We start from the raw sequence: 19,904 nt of genomic DNA on the forward strand, positions 1-19,904 counted from the left end.
GTACATAGTGCACCTTGTGGTTAGGGCACATGTTAGAAAAATGTGACTACTGGGTATCGTGTAATCAAAAATTACTCTTGCGATTAATTTTCTGCAATACCATCCATTGGTACATCTTCTCCAATAATTTTGTGGCATCAGGTTATTCTCTGGTCACTTACTTATGTCAAGCATTTCTTAAGCCTTAGGCTTAGTATGGCTAAGCTAAAATCTTACAGGCCTCAGCCTGTAGGCCTTGCATTCCAGCCCTATTTACTTAGATACCTAAGGCATATTTATCGCTTCTGACTACTGATCATTGTATGCTGAATAGATTTAAATTGCAGGATTACAGAAACATAAGATTGATCAGTAGTCAGAAGCGATAAATATCATAACATCACACAATAAATGAATGATAAAGTAATTGGCTACAGTCCAAGGCTCCCCACAGTTGCCTGGACTGACCTGCTCCTGCTCATGCTCCTGGGACCTCCCTCCCCATGGTCACTGCCTGCTGCAGGCTCTGTCGGCCCCAGAGCCAGGTCCCTGCACCCTGGGGTGGCTGTTACTGGCTGCAAGCAGTCAAAGGGCAGTGGGGAGCTAAGGAGCAGCCGCAGCCCCGGCCAGGGGGTGGGGCCACAGAGAGGGGCAGGGCCTGATGGCAAGGGGGACAAGGTCCCCCCAATTTTCTGTCTAGCCCACCTCAGCCCCCACACCAAGAAAAGGCTGGCACCTCTCCCCCTCCCCCCACCCACACATTCAGCACACTCTTTAAATGTAAATTAAAGAAAAGTATTTTGGCTGCACAATACGTCCCCTTGGGTAGTTGGGCACATCCCTCTTTCTCTTTACATAGTCCTGTCCAGATACAGTGCTTATTCCCTATTTTTAAAAGTTAGTTAAATTAAATTTGGAAGGATCCTTAGCACTCAGCTGATCCATTTACTTGCTTCTGCTGCCCTAGGAGCTCTGACATGGAATTAAAGTTTCTGCCACTGGGCCATAAATGCAGATATTGTATAAAGGCAGTGTCAGCTTTTAAAAAACAAAACCTCTCTCTCCAAGTCTAAGGCAACCAATTTTTAAAATCTGAGCTGCTTTTACTCTATATCAGTACTTAGAAGTTGGGTCTCTTCATTTTAGTGGGATGTTAAGGAGCTCTCGTTTTTCTTTAAAAATCATGATACGTAGCAGCTATGTAGTGCTTTACATTATAGATCTCAGAGTGCTTTACAAATGCATGTCATCAACATTCCCTCCAGTGTACAAATGGGGCACATGGAGGCTTAGAGATGTGATTTGCTCCAGACCATGCTGCAAGTCAGGTGTAGAGTTGGGAAGAGAAAGCAGGTCTGTTCATTCCCAGTCTGGTGAACTAGCCACTGGATCATGCTGCCTCCACAGTCAATAAGTTCTTTCCAGAGACAATCAAAAATCATTTGTAACAAGGCCCTGATTGTGCCTGGGGATCCATGCAGGCAGACTCATGAGCCTGTGCAAAGCTCCACCAAAATTGATGGAGCTCCATGTGGGCAAACAGGTCTTGCCTGTGCAGATCCAGTGGCAGGATCAGGGCCTGACTCACTTTCCAGAGCAGATTTTGTGCCTAAAATAGATATCTTCAGAAAATGTATTTTGTTCCCCTGAGGTTTTGTAGATTCTGTGGATGGCAGGGCCGGCTCCAGCATTTCTGCTGCCCCAAGCAAAAAAAAAAAAAAAAAAAGCCCCGACCGGCCGCGGCAGTTCAGTGGCAGGTCCTTCGCTCCTAGAGGGAGTGAGGGACCTGCCGCCCCAGAATTGCCGCAGGTGCCGCCCCTTTCCCTTGGCCGCCCCAAGCACCTGCTTGTTAAGCTGGTGCCTGGAGCCGGCCCTGGTGGATGGGGACCACTATATAACTCTTTCTCTAAAAGCTTAGACTGTTGAGGAATAAGGAGGTATTTGGTAGCTGTTCCCTATGACAGATCTAGGGGTACCCAGGAATGTAAGTCTCCTTGTTACCATCTGCGTCCAGAATGAGGGAGTCTTCCTTATGGTAACTCAGTGTTAGCTCCCTAACACCACCAGCTTCTCAGCCATTCAAGCATTCTCGTCTGGGCTATGCCAGCCCTATCTTTGCCTTGCACCCTGACCCCGAGTCCCCTGGAAGTGTTTCTTTGTGATATCCAGCCCCTGAGCATGGCTATTTACAGAAATCCCAGATCCTCTGCCCCCAAAGGAGCAGTATATCCAAGTTTACCTTAAACAACCGCTCCTGCATAACACACAGGACTCGTAATGAAACAAAACAAGGCTTATTTAAGAAAGAATCAAGATTCCACTAGAAACAAGAGCGAGTGAGGGAAACAAACGGTACAATACAAAACAAAATCATAAAACATTAACAAGGGCCTACACTTATTAATAGTTACCTTTCCTATCTAATAAAGTCAATTTTCTCCCCAAAGTTCAGCCTATTGCCGAGCTGGCTGACTTCACAGAAAGCAGGGTCCAATCTTTCATGAAAAACATCCCTACGCAACAAGATGCATCCACAGTGAATGGATTCAGAGTGGCTCTCCCCACTCTATGTTACACTGAAACAGTCTCTTGTCTTTATTCCCTGTCTATTATAATGGCCATTTTTAAAATCTCCAAGTGGTTTCAATTGCAGTTGTCTTTGATTATTTTCCATTGACTGTTCTGTGATGGGGCAATGGAAGACAATTGAGCCTGGCATTACATCACCAGCTAACCAGGGAGGGGTTGCAACCCCCTCCTGCATGAATAGGCCATCACCGAGTGATATCACTCCCTGGTGACTCCTTTTAATCTTAAAACCATAAGGGCATAAACTTCATTATTCCTTAAATATCACCCATACACACATCACGCCATAATTATGAACATTGATAAGTTGCAACCTTTCACTAGAGACCTTACATATTACCCTTCATGCATAAATACCCTGAAAGCAATGTATTTGATGTAGTGAATTTGTCAGCTCTGAGACAAGAGTTGTTTGCAAAGAACAGAGGACCTTTTGACAAGGAGCCTTTGTGGATGTCAGGAACTGCAGGTCATGAACCCTGGTCCACACCCAGTGACCTGCTCACAGTTGCTAGGGCAGAAGCTGAACCCCAACAGAGGACTCCAGTCCTGGAACCTGATTGGCAGAATGCTGGGGGTCCTGATTGGTCCATGGCTTCTATATAAACCCAGCACAGGAACAGAGAGTGGCCTATGCAACTGGGATCTACTCTGCTCTTGCCTGATTTCCAGCATCTGACTTGTGGATCTGCTCTCAAGTTTGTCTCCTGCTTCTGATCTCCCAGAATCCTGAGTTGGCTGACTCTTGATTCCTATCCTGTGACTATGGACCCTGCCCACGACCTGGCCATGACAGTGTCACAACCCCTGCAGATGGGATTAACAATCATCCTACAATATATAGTTAAATTTTTATGTGGTGGATTGAGGACTGTGTTAGAATTACAAGCTATCACTCTGGGTGTTTGTGTGTGTGTGGGGTCCTGCTTGTAGGATAGGGGGCTCTGTAGGGAAGCATGCCATCTGAATCAGTTCTACAAAGAGCCAGTCTAGAGTAAGGTGGGGTGAGTTGCGCCTCTCAGTTTTAGGGAGCAAACTGCTTTGTGTCTCTGTTTTGGGTGCTTGTGTGTTATCGTTCTGAATTCTGAGAAATAGCAGTGTTACTTTGCAACCTTCCAGCAAGAGGATTTTTGTTTTTATCTAACATCTGTTTGCATGTCATGAACATAACACTTTCTTTTTCATAACTGTATCAGGGTGCAATTCAGTGCCATCTGGTTTAATTTCAGTTTTGGACAGAGTTTAGCCATGCAGCTTGCAAGTCAATACAATACAATTTAGTGGTCTCATTCTGCTCTAATTCTGCAAACTCCCATTGACTTCAATGAGAGCAGGGCCAGTTCCTAACAGTTAGTGTAAGCTGGAAAATCAACCTGGCTCAGAAGCCTAGGAATTAAAATATATTATTACTGAAAGGAGGAGGAAAGAAATTGGCATATTCTTTCACTGATGATTGATGGATTTCTGTACAAGGAGACTTGGAGATCATTATGGTGCCTCTGTTGAATTAGACAAAGAGTGTCTTCCATCTGTTTCTGGGAACATGCATGTCAACATGTGAAGATTTTATTTTCTTCCCACATCATGGTTGTTGCATACAGACCAGAGAAAGAGTACTGGCACTAGTTAGATTGCTATATTCCAGAGGCACAGTTGGTGGGCTTCCTACCACAGAGAAACTCTACTTGTTAACAGAACTGAAAGTTGATGAAAAGTTAACGTATCAGGACAAATTCCATGTTCACTAAATGACCATGATGCTTTGGTGCAGTTGCCTTTTGGAATACAACACAGGAACTTTCTTAACTAGGCTTCTTTCTCACATTTTAGCTCTGTTGTTTGTGCAATTGTTTCTCACTCTGAGGAGGAGTCTGGAATGAATATCAGGTGGTGAGATTTTTATGCTAAGATAAATTCACCGTTTAAAATTGAGATGTTGCTATGCAATTTTAGGAATGATGTAAGATGACAACTGTGAGCTTTAACTATTTTAACTAGATTGCTACTAAAGATGGAAGAAATTTTTACTAATTTTTAAACATAAGTATATTGTAGTAACATCCTGGTTTGTAGCTGAGGGTTCCTTTGGGGTTTAAGCTGTTATTTTACTGTTATTTTATCAATTGAATCAGTTTACCTCTAGCTGGCAGTGTTCTCCCTCTAGGGTGCCTTGAGATTTTTGAAATGCTGGCAGGATCTGCCTGTGTTCTTGTAAACTATGTTACTGAAATTAGTGCCTGGATGCCTGTTTAAGCCCAATTACATCTTGTTTGGCCATATTTCCTTGGTTTTGGTTCTATGCCCTCCCAAGCCAAGGCTGAATACCAGGATTTATATATGTATTCTGGACTGTTTTATGAAAATACAAAAAGGTAGCTTTGTGAGTGAGGATGTTGTGAGTTTGTTCAGCCTTTGATATATAAGGAAACAAAGCTGTTGCCTGGAAATAAAGTATGTGAGCAACTGAAAAATGGCAGAAAAATTGGTGAGGAGGGAAAAGCTGCTACCTTGACCACCCAACCCACTAGAAACAACTGGATTTATAACCATCATGTATGCAAATGAGTCATGCGGTCAATGGAGTTCTGGATGGTGTGAAGAAAATAGACTAACAATTTCTAGTTAGAGGGTTGATGGTAGAGAACACACAAGGAAAAGGATTCTACTTATGGGAATCTTGGTCCAGGTAGAAAATTTTTCTTCCCTTTGTTTTGTCTCTTCCTTCCTTTTCCAACAGCTGTCTCTCCCTCTTACCTCATCTCCTGTGTTATGGTCTGTGTGTACTTGTCCCAAAGTAAAAATGACTAAATACAGATTTCTGAAGCATACCGTTTGGATGCATAAAAGCTTTTTTATACTTGTGTGTATACCCCACATTTACGTAGTATGCACCCTACTTTAACTTATACCTTCCGGCTTCTCAACATATAATGCATACCAACATACATTCCCTTAGATATGAGTAAAGCAGGTCTGGGTGGGGAAGTCTAGGTGCAAGGAGGCTAAATTACATCACTTTATGCATCACTTCTGAATTTGACCCAAAGTTTCCATGATTTACTAGTGACGCCTAGTGTATTCAACCTCTGTAGATAGAACATTGCACTTATTCTCCAGTTTTCTTTGCCGCTATGAAGAATGCTGAGTATAATCCTGAATGCCTCCTCCTTGTCTAAGATGGCCACTCACATACTCCCAGAATACTGGACATTCTGGTACTTCTGGGAACAGCGTGGGTCCACCCCTGCTGGGGAGACCCACCCTGGCCTGTGTGACTGTGCATGTGAGGTCATTCTGCATGGGGGATGCCATTTTGAGGTGCGTGCCTCCCTGTCCCTGCTGGCATGTGACCTCACATGCACAATGTATGGGAGGTCACGCTGATGGAATGGTGTGCTCCTCAGAATGGCATCCCCCATCCAATATCCCATGTCCAGTTTTGTCTCAGTACCAGATGGGAGGCAAACCACCCAAACAGAGATGAGTGGCCTCCCTACCTTTCTCTGACACATAGGGTGACCAGACAGCAAATGTGAAAAATCGGGACGGGGGTGGGGGTGGGGGTAATAGGAGCCTATATAAGAAAAAGACCCAAAAATCAAGACTGTCCCTATAAAATTGGGACATCTGGTCACCCTACCGACACACGTAGCTTCACACCACAGTGTGGATGCAGCTTGCTTTTCACTGCCTCGTGTGCAGAGTAGACGTAGCCTAAGAGAGCCCATTACTGTGAACTCGATATACCTGGAACTCTACATTGCCCAGACCAGTTGTACTAAAAAAATGTCTTATGTGGGTTGGCTAAGCTTGCCACTGAATAGCTTAACAAGACAGTGTTTATATGCTATAGAGACACACAGCCCTTCCATGACTTCCTCAGTGTTTCATGTCACTGAAAACATCAGTCTTTTTCTACTGGATCAAACATTTAATTGCTGAATTTGTCTAGGATCTCATTGTAGATGTCATTATTAAATTCATCAGGATCCAGAGCTGTGTTAGAATGACTTAACAGCCCTAAAAACTTTCTTTATATTTGCTATCAATTCTATTTATCACATTCAGTGTTCCAGAATGACAGAAAGATATGACTTATCAATATGACTATGGATGTCTTTGAACACATCATTTATGAAAGGAGGAAAGCATGCAACTGTGGTAGGACTCTTTTAAACTTCAAATTAATAGTTAACCAAGTTATTACTAAACCTCATACAAATGCTTGATTGCTTTATTAAAAAATATTGTTTATCTTCATTTTAGAAGATTGGCTAAGACAGCTTTAATCACCTTTGTATCTCATTCATATAAATTTACTATAATATATATTAGTTCACACACAAAAAACTGTTAAAAGAACATTAAGACTGCAAAGTCAACCACTCAGGAAATGACAGAATTAAGATTGTCCGGGTAAACTTAATTCACCTCCCATGGCTGTATGCATTACAATACAGTCTTAAATTACACAATCACTTTACAAGATCACATGATAAGTGCTCACTGAATGGATACCTATTCAATGTTTCTAACTATCCTCTTTACTGAATGTGTGGGCCCAGGCCTTATTTACTGCACACCATCCAAATCCTGCACTGAATTATTAATTTCCTCAAAGGCTTTTTCTATGATACTTATCATGGTGGTGCTTCGTTTCTTTGGAAACATTGATTAATTTATCTTCACAACAACCTGTGAAATAAGGTGGAATAATTATCCCATTTTACACAGGGAAAATGGAGGCTAAAATTGTCAAAAGTCCACTAATTTTGGATGCTTATTTGGAGAGCCCTAGGGCCTGATTTTTTCCCCAGGATACTTAGTAGAGCTGGTCACAGATTTTGATGGAATATTTTTCCATTGCAAAATGCCAGTTTATCAAAAGCGAAACATTTAGCAGAAACATGTTGATTTTAGCAAATTTTGTGTTGGGGGGGAGGGGAAATTGGGGGAAAAAGGGATTTTGATAAGGTCAAACTTCTATTTTTCCATTTTTGGAGTGGAATGGTTTCATTTTGTTTTGAAACAACTTTCTGTTTCAAAATTTCTTATTTGTATTAATTTCTAAAAATTAAAGTCAATCAAAATGTATATTTCAGTTTCATCAAAACAAAACATTTCAGTCCAACAGAATTTTGTTTCATGGGTTTTGAAAATGTTTGGTTTTGTTCTATTTCAGGTTAGAAAAAAATGTAAAAATTGCAGAATTTCCTGGAAAAATGGAAAATCCAGTTCCTGCCTAGCTCTAGTACGTAGCATTATATAGCACAGGGGTAGGCAACCTATGGCACGCATGCCAAAGGGTATGTGAGCTGGTTTTCAGTGACACTCACACTGCCTGGGTCCTGGCCACCAGTCCAGGGGGCTCTGCATTTTAATTTAATTTTAAATGAATCTTCTTAAACATTTAAAAAATCTTATTTACTTTAGATACAACAATAGTTTATTTACATATTATAGACTTATAGAAAGAGACCTTCTAAAAACGTTAAAATGTATTACTGGCACGCAAAACCTTAAATTAGAGTGAATAAATGAAGACTCGGCACACCACTTCTGAAAGGTTGCCGACCCCTGATATAGCATGTTGTATGTTCAGAACACAACTGCCACTAACCTTATTTGCAGTTGTGAGTGCTCAGCACTTCTGCAATCAGACTCTACTTATTGGGCACTCAGAAAATGAGGAACACAATTAGACAGAATGAGAAACCACCATTAGTGGCCTCCAGTGAACATTCGTGTTTAAGAGAGTTGTCCAGCATAAGATAGGAACTATGGTGCAGGCAGAGAGAGAATCCAGTTCTCTGGAGTGGCATTCAACTGCCTTAGCCATGCACAGTCAGGTCAGCACATAGGAGTTGTGAGAAGATGGAGCGTGCTTGGTACAGACAGACGCTTTGGAGAATTTAGCTGTCAAACTCTAACAAGCCTCTACTGAGCACATATAACTAAGATTATAAAACGCTTATAACCTGGCTATATTTGGGGAGAATTTAACATATATGGCAAAAGATACATCCCTCATGCTAAGGCCACCTTCCTGGCAAATTTCAGGCCCTGGTTCCAGAGCATGGAGGTACTGTGGCTTCTCACTGAAACAGTTGTAAGAATTTTTTAGCAATGTATTTTTCTGTAGCTACACTCTTGGAGGTGGCTGAACTGTTTTGTCTGAAACTTTCACAAAACACTCCCCATAGCCAAACAAGCAAATACGCTCAGCTCCCCCTCCTCCACCAACCTCAACTAGAGGCAGATACTCACCATGGAAAATTTCAGTTTGAATTTTTAAAGTTTGGCAAAGTTATAAGCAACTAAAAACAGATTCTTATAATAATGGAAAGTTGTAGGTAACCTTAATTATTGGCATAATTATTTCAGATGCTGCTCCACCCCCATTGGTGCTTTCCCTCACCATGGCAGGCATGGATCAGCATTCATGTCGCACTTCCTGTTAGTAGCTGGCCTGGGCAAGCTAATGATTCAACCAGTGGACCAAATTAGTTGGTGAATCCTGGTCATGTGCCACCTGAGGCACATTGCACATATGCTAAGAAGACCCCCACCATTCCTTTATATGCAGGGGATGGGAAAAATGAGCTATCTGCTATTTAGTGTGACATTTGCTGCAGAGCTCAGCTCCTGTTGTTCTCAGTTTTTGGAAAGAGATCGGCTATGGATGGAATGTTGTGCCATGCATCACAGACTGGTGTCTTTCCTAGCTTGTTTTTCTCTGTGTGTGTCTGCCGGCACTCTTCCTGGTTACTGTTCTCTCTGTACTGAGAAAGATTGTCCTCAACTGGAGCTACTGGAAGCTGAGCTCTTTTCAAAACTCTGGCCCCGCTTTATTTAGGATCCTCAACGGTCTTTAGGTGCCTAACTCCTATTGAAATGAACAGGATTTAGATGCTTAAATACCTTTAAGGATCTGGGCCAGAGTCTTTTGAAAGTCGAGCTCTTAAATTCTCTCTCCCCCTCTCTCTAAACCAACACTAGAGGCTCTCCCAAGACAGTGTGAAAATTGCAGAGTCACATGCATGTGTATTATGGAATGATGACAGTTTCTGCACAGTTAAGATTGTGACCAGATTGCATTATAAACCATATTGTTAGCTTTTCCTCCTCCCTCATAATTTTAGATAACAGAATAGCTTTGGCCTGGAAATTGCTATGCTTCCTCTGAAGAATAAGAAATGTAAAGTTTGAAGAAAAAAGGTCAAAGGCTTTGTCAGTTACAGATGACTCAATAATTTACTCTGATTTGAAATGTTGATTTGTGTTTAATTGTTTTGTCCCTCTGGTTCAAATATGGCTTATCAGCCATTCAATTTTTTTCCATAGTTAAATCTCCTTAGAAATTCATGCATAGGCTCTCTTAGAAGAAAATAGGCTGTAATCAAGCAAAGTTATTAATGATTGTTGTCTCTGTCTGTAATTGTTATTGTGTATGTACAGCTGCTCAGCTTGTAGCTTTCTGTTAGGTCTGGGAAGAAACAGCTGTAGATTGCTCTGGTTGAGCTGTGACTAAACTGAATACATTGTCCCACACTATATTGTAAAAAAAACCTGTTATTTATTATTATAGGCAGAGCTGGCATCCATGCCTATAATAAATAAGGTTCCCTGACACTTTCCATTGTAAGACCCTATTTTAAACTGCTTATAACTTTGCCAAATATTTTCTGTTGAGTCTGAAATCTTCCATGCTTACCACAGACTGAATTGTTTTGGAAAGTTTCAGCACAAACAGTTCATCACTTTCCAATAAAATGAAATTATAGAACTACTAACTGTAGTATGTAACCTATTATTTAAATCACCTTCTGTACCAGATGACTAGAGGATAGCTACTGTGACATCAACTTTTTAAAAAGGCTCCAGAGGTGATCCTAGCATCAGTACCAGACAAATTGGCTGAAACCTATAGTAAAGAACAAAATTACCAAACACATAAATGAGCCTGATTTATTGGAAGATTCAATGCAGCTTTTGTAAAGGGAAATCATGCCTCACCAATATATTAGAATTCTTTGAAGGGGTCAGCAATCATGTGGACAAGGGGGATTCAGTGGATATAGTGTACTTGCAGTTTCAGAAAGCCTTTGACAAGGTCCCTCACCAAAGGCTCTTACCCCATGACTGCTCATTTTGCTTAACAGGGAAGATCCTCTCATGAATCAGTAACTAGTTAAAAGACAGGAAACAAAGGGTAGGAATAAATGGTCAGGTTTCAGAATGGAGAGAGGTAAATGATAGTGTCCCTCACATATCTGTCCTGGAACCAGTGCTATTCAACATATTCATAAATGATCTGGAAAAAGGGGTAAACAGTAAAGTGGCAAAATTTGCAGATGATACAAAATTACTCAAGATAGTTAAATCCAAAGCAGACTGTGAGGAGATACAAAGGGATCTCACAAAATTGGGTGACTGGGCAACAAAATGGCAGATGAAATTCAATGTTGATAAATGCAAAGTAATGCACATTTGAAAACATAATCCCAACTATAGATATAAAATGATGGGGTCTAAATTAGCTTTGACCACTCAAGAAAGATCTTGGAGTCATTGTGGATAATTCTCTGAAAACATCCACTTAATGTGCAGCGGCAGTCAAAAAAGCGAACAGAATGTTGGGGATCATTAAGAAAGGGATAGATAATAAGATAGAAAATATCATATTGCCTCTATATAAATCCATGGTACACCCACACATTGAATACTGCGTGCAGTTCTAGTTGCCCCATCTTAAAAAGGATATATTAGAATTGGAAAAGGTACAGGGAAAGGCAACAAAAATGATAAGGGTATGAAACAACTTTCATATGAGGAGAGGTTATAAAGACTGGGACTTTTCATCTTGGGAAAGAGACAGCTAAAGGGGGATATGATAGACGTATAAAATCATGAATGGTGTGGAGAAAGTGAATAAGGAAGTGTTATTTACCCCTTCACATAATACAAGAATCAGGAGTCACCCAATGAAATTAATAGGCAGAAGGTTTAAAACAAACAAAAGGAAGTACTTCTTCAGACAATGCACAGTCAACCTGTGGAACTCATTGCCCGGGAATGTTGTGAAGGCCAAAAGTATAACTGGGTTCAAAAAAGAATTAGCTACGTTCATGGAGGATAGGTCCATCAATGGCTATTTGCCAAGATGGTCAGGGAGGCAAACCCATGCTTTGAGTGTTCCTAATCTCTGACTGCCAGAAGCTAGGAGTGGATGACATGGGGATCACTTTAATTGCCCCATTCTGTTCATTCCCTCTGAAACACTTGGCACTGGCCACTGTCAGAAGACAGGATACTGGGCTAGATGGACCATTGGGCTGACCCAGCATGGCTGTTCTTATGTTCTTCTAACAGTTTTTTTTTAATGCAATTAATTATTTGCATTACAATAGTGCCTAGAGAGCCCAACCAATATCAGGGCCCCACCGCACTAGGCAATGTCCAAATGCATCTGGTACTCCTTCACTGAAGAGCTTACACTAAACAAGTGACTCAGACAAAGGAAAACAGGGGTACAAGAAGTGAAGTGACTTGCCAAAACAGACCCACCGACAGAGGGGAGCAGAGGGGGCAATTGCACAGGGACCCGGGCAATTTAAAAGGGCCCAGGGGTCCCCAGCCGTTGCCGTTGTCGGCAGCACAGCGGGGCTAAGGCAGGCTTCCTGCCCACCCTTACTCCGCGACGCTCCCAGAAGCGGCCAGCACGTCCTTGTGACCCCTGGGGATGGGGTCTCCACACGCTACCCCCACCGCGAGTGCCAACTCTGCAGCTCGAATTGGCTGGGAGCTGCGGAGGTGGTGCCTGCGGGCAGTGGCGCATGGAGACCCCTTGGGCCCCCCGTCTAGGAGCCACTGCTAGAGGGGTGTGCCAGTTGCTTTCAGGAGCCGCCCGAGGTAAGTGCCAACCCCTTGACTCCCTCCTGCACCCCGCACCCCCTCTCCCATCCCACCCTCCTGCCCCAGCCTGGTGAAAGTGAGTGAGGGTGGGGGAGAGTGAGCGATGGAGGGAGGGGGGATGGAGTGAGTAGGGGTGGAGCCTCAGAGAAGGGGTGGGACAAGGGTGGGATTTCAGGGCAGGAGGCGGGGCAAAGGTCTTTGGGTTTGCGTGATTAGACAGTTGACAACCCTACTGGGCAGGCATGTGGAAGCCCTGGCCGTGCCAGAAGAGAGCGCCCAGCAACGCAGGCGGCAGCTCTCTGGGCACCGGCCAGCGCAGGCACAGCACGGCCCAAATGTCAGGCGGACTGCATCCGCATGGGCGCGGCTTGTGCGGACGTGGGGGCCTATTGACTGTTCTGCCCTGGGGCCCAGAATTGCTGTTGACGGGCCTGTGCCCAAGATAACACAGCAAGTCAGTGGCATGGGTAGCCCAGGTCTCTTGACTCCCAGTGCAACACCCTACCCATTACACCAGACTGTCTCTCACATAATGTATTATGCTTCTGTGTGGGTAAGTATAAAGCATTATACAAGCATTTCAAGGACAAGATGTTCCAGCTGTTTCTTGCAGTGCCTTTTTGTCTGGTGCATACACGGCTAGAGAGAACAGAATAGCAGAAAAGTGAGCCAAGGCATGAGATATTAAATAAAGAGAGGGGACTTGAACACAGAAAGAGACATTGAGAGAAAGATTAGTTTGGAAGTGAAGAAAGAGAGAACAGCACATATATGCATAGGCCCAAGTCTGCTGTGTCATTGACATCAGAATGCTGAATTATTAAACTAATTATAGAAAATTGCAAGCCCATAAAAATTAATCCCACATCATTTCATATTCCCTCTTGATTTTTTTTATCCACCATATTTTGTGTCTTATCCATTGTTCTGTTGGAGAATAGAGAGTTATGCTTCCTTTTCTATGTATAGCATTTTGGCATTGTCCCCACTATATCGAACTGTCTATCTGACAGTGAGGCTGTCAATTATACTTCATTTTTTCTATGGACAGCCTTGATGAGCAATGGCCAAAGTTTTCAGACCTGGTTGCCTAAAGTTAGGTTCCTAAAAGAAAGAGACCTGATTTTCCGCAGGACCTGCAAGTGGTCATTTAGGAGCCTTAATATGTATTTAGAAGTCTTCCTTTATGCGCCTAGGTTTGTAAAGTTTGGCCAGCATTTCTAATTTTGAACCTCAAAATGAGGCCCAATTCTGCCCTTAACTTCATGTGTGCAGTGTTTGAATGAGTTTGAGATTCCCTACATCCCTACTAATAAGGTCTTTCAGTTTAAACTGGCAATTACTGGTAAAAATAGTATTGAAACAATGACAAGGACTTATTGGTAAATGTGTGTTTGTGTCTAGGAATATAGAAATTGTCAATTTTAGCTCACAGTAATCAGCCTCATTCCACTTCACAGTATTTCTGTTTAAGTTTAACTATCCTAGTCTGCTGCTGACAATCAAGAGAGCACAATATGAAGTAGAAGTTGAAAAAGCCTGCATGTTTGGACTTCCTCGTGAAATATTCTTGGCAAAACAAACAAACAAACAAACAAATAAACAAAAAGCTCAGTTTTTTTCAGCAAACACATACAAATGGAGAGCTCTACTAGAGCAATTAATGGGTCAAGACTTAGCCACCAAATGTTTATCTATGAACCACTGAGACAGTTGCACTCATCTGATGCAATGCTCAGAGCAAAGTGCATGAAAAATTGAGACAATTCATTCCTGGTTAAGGGGATCTGGCTCTGGAACAAACTTTCACAGGAAAGGATTAGAGAATCCAGAATATGACCATCTTCAGGAAAGGTGCAAAACCTGCTCTTTCCACTCTATCAAGAATAATACTCCCAACACTGACACCGTCATCTAACCAGAGACTATCCCCCCAATAGAATTCAATCTTTAAAAAACTGGAACAAACATACTACCCCCGCCCCCAAATAATTTTTTTGCCTCAAAACGGGAGGATGCCACAGACTGACTCCATGAAGTCCACTAGGACTATTTCTATTGATTTTACATGGAAGGTGCTCAGACACTACAATGATGGGTGATGTATAAAACTCTAAGATAGACCATAATAAATCTTTTATATCCAGATACAAAATGGGAAGCAGTAGTTTGATTTATTTATTTATTTATTTTTACTTTAGCCAGCTGAGCAGGCAGAGTTTTGAATTTGGGTATTTTAAGGATTTTTCTTCTTCGTATGGGATTCACCTACTGAACACCAAACTCCTGTTCTCCTGCTGTAATGCTTCCATACAGTGAAGAAGAGTTTTGGCTCTTGTGGTAGCTTATTTCTTGTTGGGAGAGAGCTGAGTGGACACAAACTCAGGAAATTCCTCCCCAATCTGTTTTGATATAAAATATATGCTTAGTTTCTATTACTGCTGTGAACAAGGATGGCTAAGAAACAGGGCCAGATTTAGGGGCAGGCTACCCCGGCGACTGGCTTGGGCGGGGGCGGAATGCAGAACTCTGGGTGCTATTTTTGTTGTTAGCGACAAAAGGGAAAATAGAATGTTTGAAGTAACATGTTTCAGGTATTCCGTATGCGGATTAATATTTCACTAACCTCCTAGAATGTTCTGGACCATTATTGAATGTTGTGGAACCATCCAGACTTTTTGAGAACTACATTTTCCCTCAAACCTCCTAGAATGTTGTCAGCCATGCCCTTGTGTGTATATAAGGGGCAGGGTGTCGCCAGTCAGTGAGATATAAGAATGAATTTAAGTGAAGCAAGAGCCCAGCTGTGATATTTATCGTCTGATATGCCAGGAATAAATCATGCATGAAAATCGTGCATGAAAGTCCACGAAATGGGCTACAAATGCAATAAAAAAGAAGGTATTCAAAAGTTTAACAAATGGGGATGAGGGGTGCTGAAGACACTCCTCACCTTGGGCACCATTTGGTCTAGGGCCATCCCTACTAACAAAAGTAAAAGCAAGGCTTACTTAGATGTACTGTAGCACCATTTTCCCAGCTCCAGCAAACAGAGGCGGCTCTATGTATTTTGCCCCCCCAAGCACGGCAGTCAGGTGGCTTTCGGCGGCATGCCTGCAGGAGGTCCGCTGGTCCCGCGCCTTCGGTGTACCCTCCGCTGAATTGCCGTTCAAGCCATGGGACTGGCGGACCTCCCGCAGGCATGCTGCCGAAGGCAGCCTGAGTGCCGCCCTCACGGCGACCGGCAGGCTGCCCCCCACAGCTTGCCGCCCCAGGCACGCACTTGGTGCGCTGGTGCCTGGAGCCGCCCCTGCCAGCAAAGCAGCTGAACTCTCACAGAAAAATGCTACTTACCCCCAAACTCTAAGCCAGATTCCTCACTGTTCTAGCAGGTGTGCCCGTGAAGAGATGGGGGCAGGTAATTCATACCTCCCCTTTTCAGGTGGCTGTTGGAGCCCTGGCATAGCTAACAGCAGCTCTGAAAGCTGCCTTAAATTGTGCCACAGAAGCATGGTCACGTATGGCGTTTTTAAGGAGTACTGATGAGCAGCGACACAGGTCCACACCAAACACATGCCCTCCTGACCCTCCCTGGGCACACCTCAGAAAATGCCCAGCACCCAGAAGTTCTGGAGATTAGGGAGAGCTGGCGAAAGGTCCCCCTGCACCAGGGTTATTCCCCAAAGAGGCCTTACATCTGCCCTGCAGCCCCTTTGTATCATCTTAGCTGATGAATGGGGACACAGAGCAAAAATGAACAGGGCTCATTCTGGCAACAGTGGTTTGCATCTGTGTCCTAAGTCCTTTCCATTCAAACTAAAATCCTTTTAAAGGTTAATGTGCCAGGGTGTCACTTTGAATATCAAAGTATTCACTATCAAAATGATCCCTGCATGGAGTGCCAATCTGTCTGATTGCCTGACTTGAAGAAAAAAGGGAGCAAGAGTTTCTGACTTTGAGTCAGTGTGATTCACCTGCCTGAGCACTCCATTAGCCTGTCTTGAAGATGACTGGAAGAGGAGGAAATGGGCTATGTTCTTTCCCCCTGTTTTATGATGTATAAGGGCCTGAAAGGGTCTGCATCCCCAACAACAAAGAAAGGGGTGGATGGTAATCTTAGTTTTTGCCTTAAAAGTATTATAAATCTCATGTTTTCCCAGAGGTTTCCTTGGAGAGCCCAGGCTGTCTATATTAAGATTTTCTGAAATTCTCCCCCATATGCTCTTGCTCTCTGGTGTAGCTCTTCCATGGGATGCTAGCATACACCAGCTGCCAGCATTTTTAATCACTGTTTCATTTAGGCCTGGTCAGAGCATGTCTAGATGTCAATATGGTAAAATATCTGGACTTGGTAAGAACATCTGCAGTAGGAGGCCCACATTGGCTTTTTAATTTTTCCTTTATAGAGGTGTGGGCATCTTAAATGCAACAACCTATTTCAATCCATTTATTATCATTTATATCTTTACAATTTTTATTACAATAGTTTTCAGGACTCAGAGTGTTTATGTTTAGGCTATTTGTATAATAGTCTCCACATGTGACATTTAAATGCTAGCACAGTTATAACTCTGGGGCACCTGGCATTGGCCACTGTCGGAAGACTGGATACTGGGCTAGATGGACCTTTGGTCTGACCCAGTATGGCCATTCTTATGTTCTTCATTGAGATGACTGACATATCAGAATGCCCATGTTTCAGTCTATATGCCAGCTGTCTCAAAGGCCTTATCTACTAAAAATGAACTGTGCTTCACATCCAGTCAAAAACAGCTTCCTTCCTTGGCCCCCCGTAAAAAGGCTGGCAACATTTGCTGAAAACACACCCTTTTAGGAGTGTTAAATCTCTTGGGAAAGGGTTTAATTAGTTACGCTGACTCACTGAGGCAGGAAACTCATTGCCCCATCTGGTTATAAAAAAGAAGTGGATTTTTGAGGGAGAAAGAATCTAGGATGTGGTCTGAATAATCCAGATGGAGGAAATTTAGGGGCAGCTAATTGTGGGGAGAAGATTTGAGCTGGTCTTTGTTATTTTTGGGGAGAAGGATAGCTCAGTGGTTTGAGCATTGGCCTGCTAAACTCAGGGTTGTGAGCTCAATCCTTGAGGGGGCCACTTAGAGGGCTCTGGGGCAAAATTAGTAATTGGTCCTGCTAGTGAAGGCAGCAGGCTGGACTCAATGACCTTTTAGGGTCCCTTCCCGCTCTATGAGATAGGCATATATTACCTTATTCTTGTTTGTTTGTTTCTTAATGAATCCAGATTTCACGAACACAATTTGGTTATTGCTAGACAAGGAAAGCAGTTGTCCCATTCTTCTGCATTGGGTGTTGAATTTAGCTTTTCTGTCCACACCATTGTCCAAACTCTCTTCAATCGTGGTTGAGAGAAGGCTAGAGGGAACTGAATATCGACCATTGCTTAATTTCTGGCGGAAACACATCTAACAAAAGGCACCAGTGAAATATTTACAAGTGAAAGCAATATTTGAAACCAGAAGGGCTAGAAACTATAATTTTTAAATGAAAGTTAGATTGCAAAGCATACAGTAATATCTGTGAAAGATATATAGAATTTGCACATTTCCATTGCCCTACTTATTGCTAGCACTTTCCATTTATCTTCAAGTAGGCAGATTTCTTCCAGAAGTAAAGCAGAAAATGAAGTGGCTTGCATGAATCCTCTCTTACGGAAGAAGCTCGGTAATGAAACATTTATACACCACCAGTGCAACACTTACAGAATAAAAAATTGAAGGGTCTATTCAGATTACAATTTGGTTTCAGGATTGGCATTAATTGGCAATATTGCTGGCAGTTTCAAAAGGGAGGGAAGGACTGAAAAGGCACAGAGACTCATTCATCCATAAAAACGATTCTTCCAGGTCAAGACTGTTGCACGTTGACAATACAGCAAGAGACTGTAATTATTTTATGCACAGCGGGTTTCATTTGCCAGAGCTGTCAGACCAGCAACTTTCTTAGGTACCAAACCCACTTTAAAAACAAATTTTAAAAGTTGCTTTTTGCAAAGGTGGACCTTTGCATACATGTGCTCTATTAAAGTATAAGAAACCAATTCTAAGCTACAGAAGAAACATTAGACAAAACATCACCTAACTATAAAAGGGCAGCACTTTGAAAATATACAGTGCTATAAATCTGCTGCAATAAGTGTTATAGAGGACAGACCTTTGGAGTTTGGCCCATAAGATCTTAGGTCAGCAGCCTGCCACACCACTAAAACTCTCCGATACACCCCTGTCATTTCCCTTCTTGACTTTTGTAACCTTTTCCTTTCTGATCTTTTTGACACCCACCTAGTTCTGCTCTGGTCCATTCAAAACACTGCTGCTAAGTTCATTTTCTTTGCCTGTCATTTTTACCATGTCACCCCCTTCTTTGAGTCTCTTCACTGAGCCTCCACTCTCTTCAACACAATGAATAAAACCTGATCCTTACCGTTAAGGCCCATCACAACTTATCCCCTCCCTGCTTATCTGCTTGTGTATCTTATGTTGTTCCTTCCACCCCTTCTACTCCATCTATATGATGCCAGCCTCCATTGGCCATTTTTCTACTTCTCCCAAAAGCAGCCATGCTTCAGTAGCGTCCCTCATGTCTGGCGCACACACACCAAACTTGTCTGTAAATCCACTACCCCATCTTCCTTCAAATCCCTACTTCTATTGTGAGCATTTGCCAACCAATAACAGCTAGGTAGATGGTCAATAGAAACGTCTGGCATTTACCTGTTTGTTTATTTGTATCCTAATTATATATTTTTTAGATTTAGCAGATGTGAAACCACCTAACTATGCACACATTCTTATTACTGTTTTCTTTGTTCTCCTGCTGGTTCATTGCACCCACTTCTTGAATCTTGTCTTACATAAATGGTAAGCTCTTTGTGGCAAGAACCATCTTTTACTTCGTCTCTGAGCAGTGTCTAGCCTAGTGGGGCTCTGATCCTCATTAGGAACACTTCGCACTACAGTAATACAGATCAATGCTAATAATATAATAATCACCTACATCTTTCTGCTGGGAGTAGTGTGAGCAATGCTGTAAAATACATTACTCTAAGATGTTTTGCCATTATATGGGAGGGTCAAACCAGAAGCTAAATTCTAACATTATTTCTATTGTTTTGGCCATTGCATTCATTCCAAAGGATATATTTTGACTTCCACTCAACTACCTATGAGGACTCTATTGTAGAAAATCTAAATAATAAAATAGAGTATCATTGTAGTGATCTAGATGCTTTTGAGAGAAAATAGGTGAGTTCTGCCTTCACTCTCATTCTGTCCCCCAACTTGGATGCTTTGTGCCATTCCAGTAGCTGGAAAACTAGCTGAACGGTGTACCTGGGAATTCTCCTGGTGTAAGAGAATACCTTGGTGGTGAACAGTCTGCACTGC

At 42.5% G+C, this 19,904-nt stretch overlaps 1 protein-coding gene across 1 annotated transcript in view; it reads right to left on the reverse strand.

The window, feature by feature from the left end:
* Positions 1–17,924, reverse strand: part of LOC112113172 (interleukin-6 receptor subunit beta-like) — a 156,100-nt gene extending 138,176 nt beyond the window's left edge. The window contains exon 1 of the mRNA XM_029910916.1: positions 17,709–17,924. Coding sequence (XP_029766776.1) covers positions 17,709–17,924 — 216 coding nt within the window. The remainder of the gene's footprint in view (positions 1–17,708) is intronic.
* Positions 17,925–19,904: the final 1,980 nt, after the last annotated feature.

Source organism: Terrapene carolina, unplaced genomic scaffold (genome assembly GCF_002925995.2).
Source record: "Terrapene carolina triunguis isolate 2854851 unplaced genomic scaffold, T_m_triunguis-2.0 Scaffold69, whole genome shotgun sequence".
NCBI classification, from domain to species: Eukaryota; Metazoa; Chordata; order Testudines; family Emydidae; genus Terrapene; species Terrapene triunguis.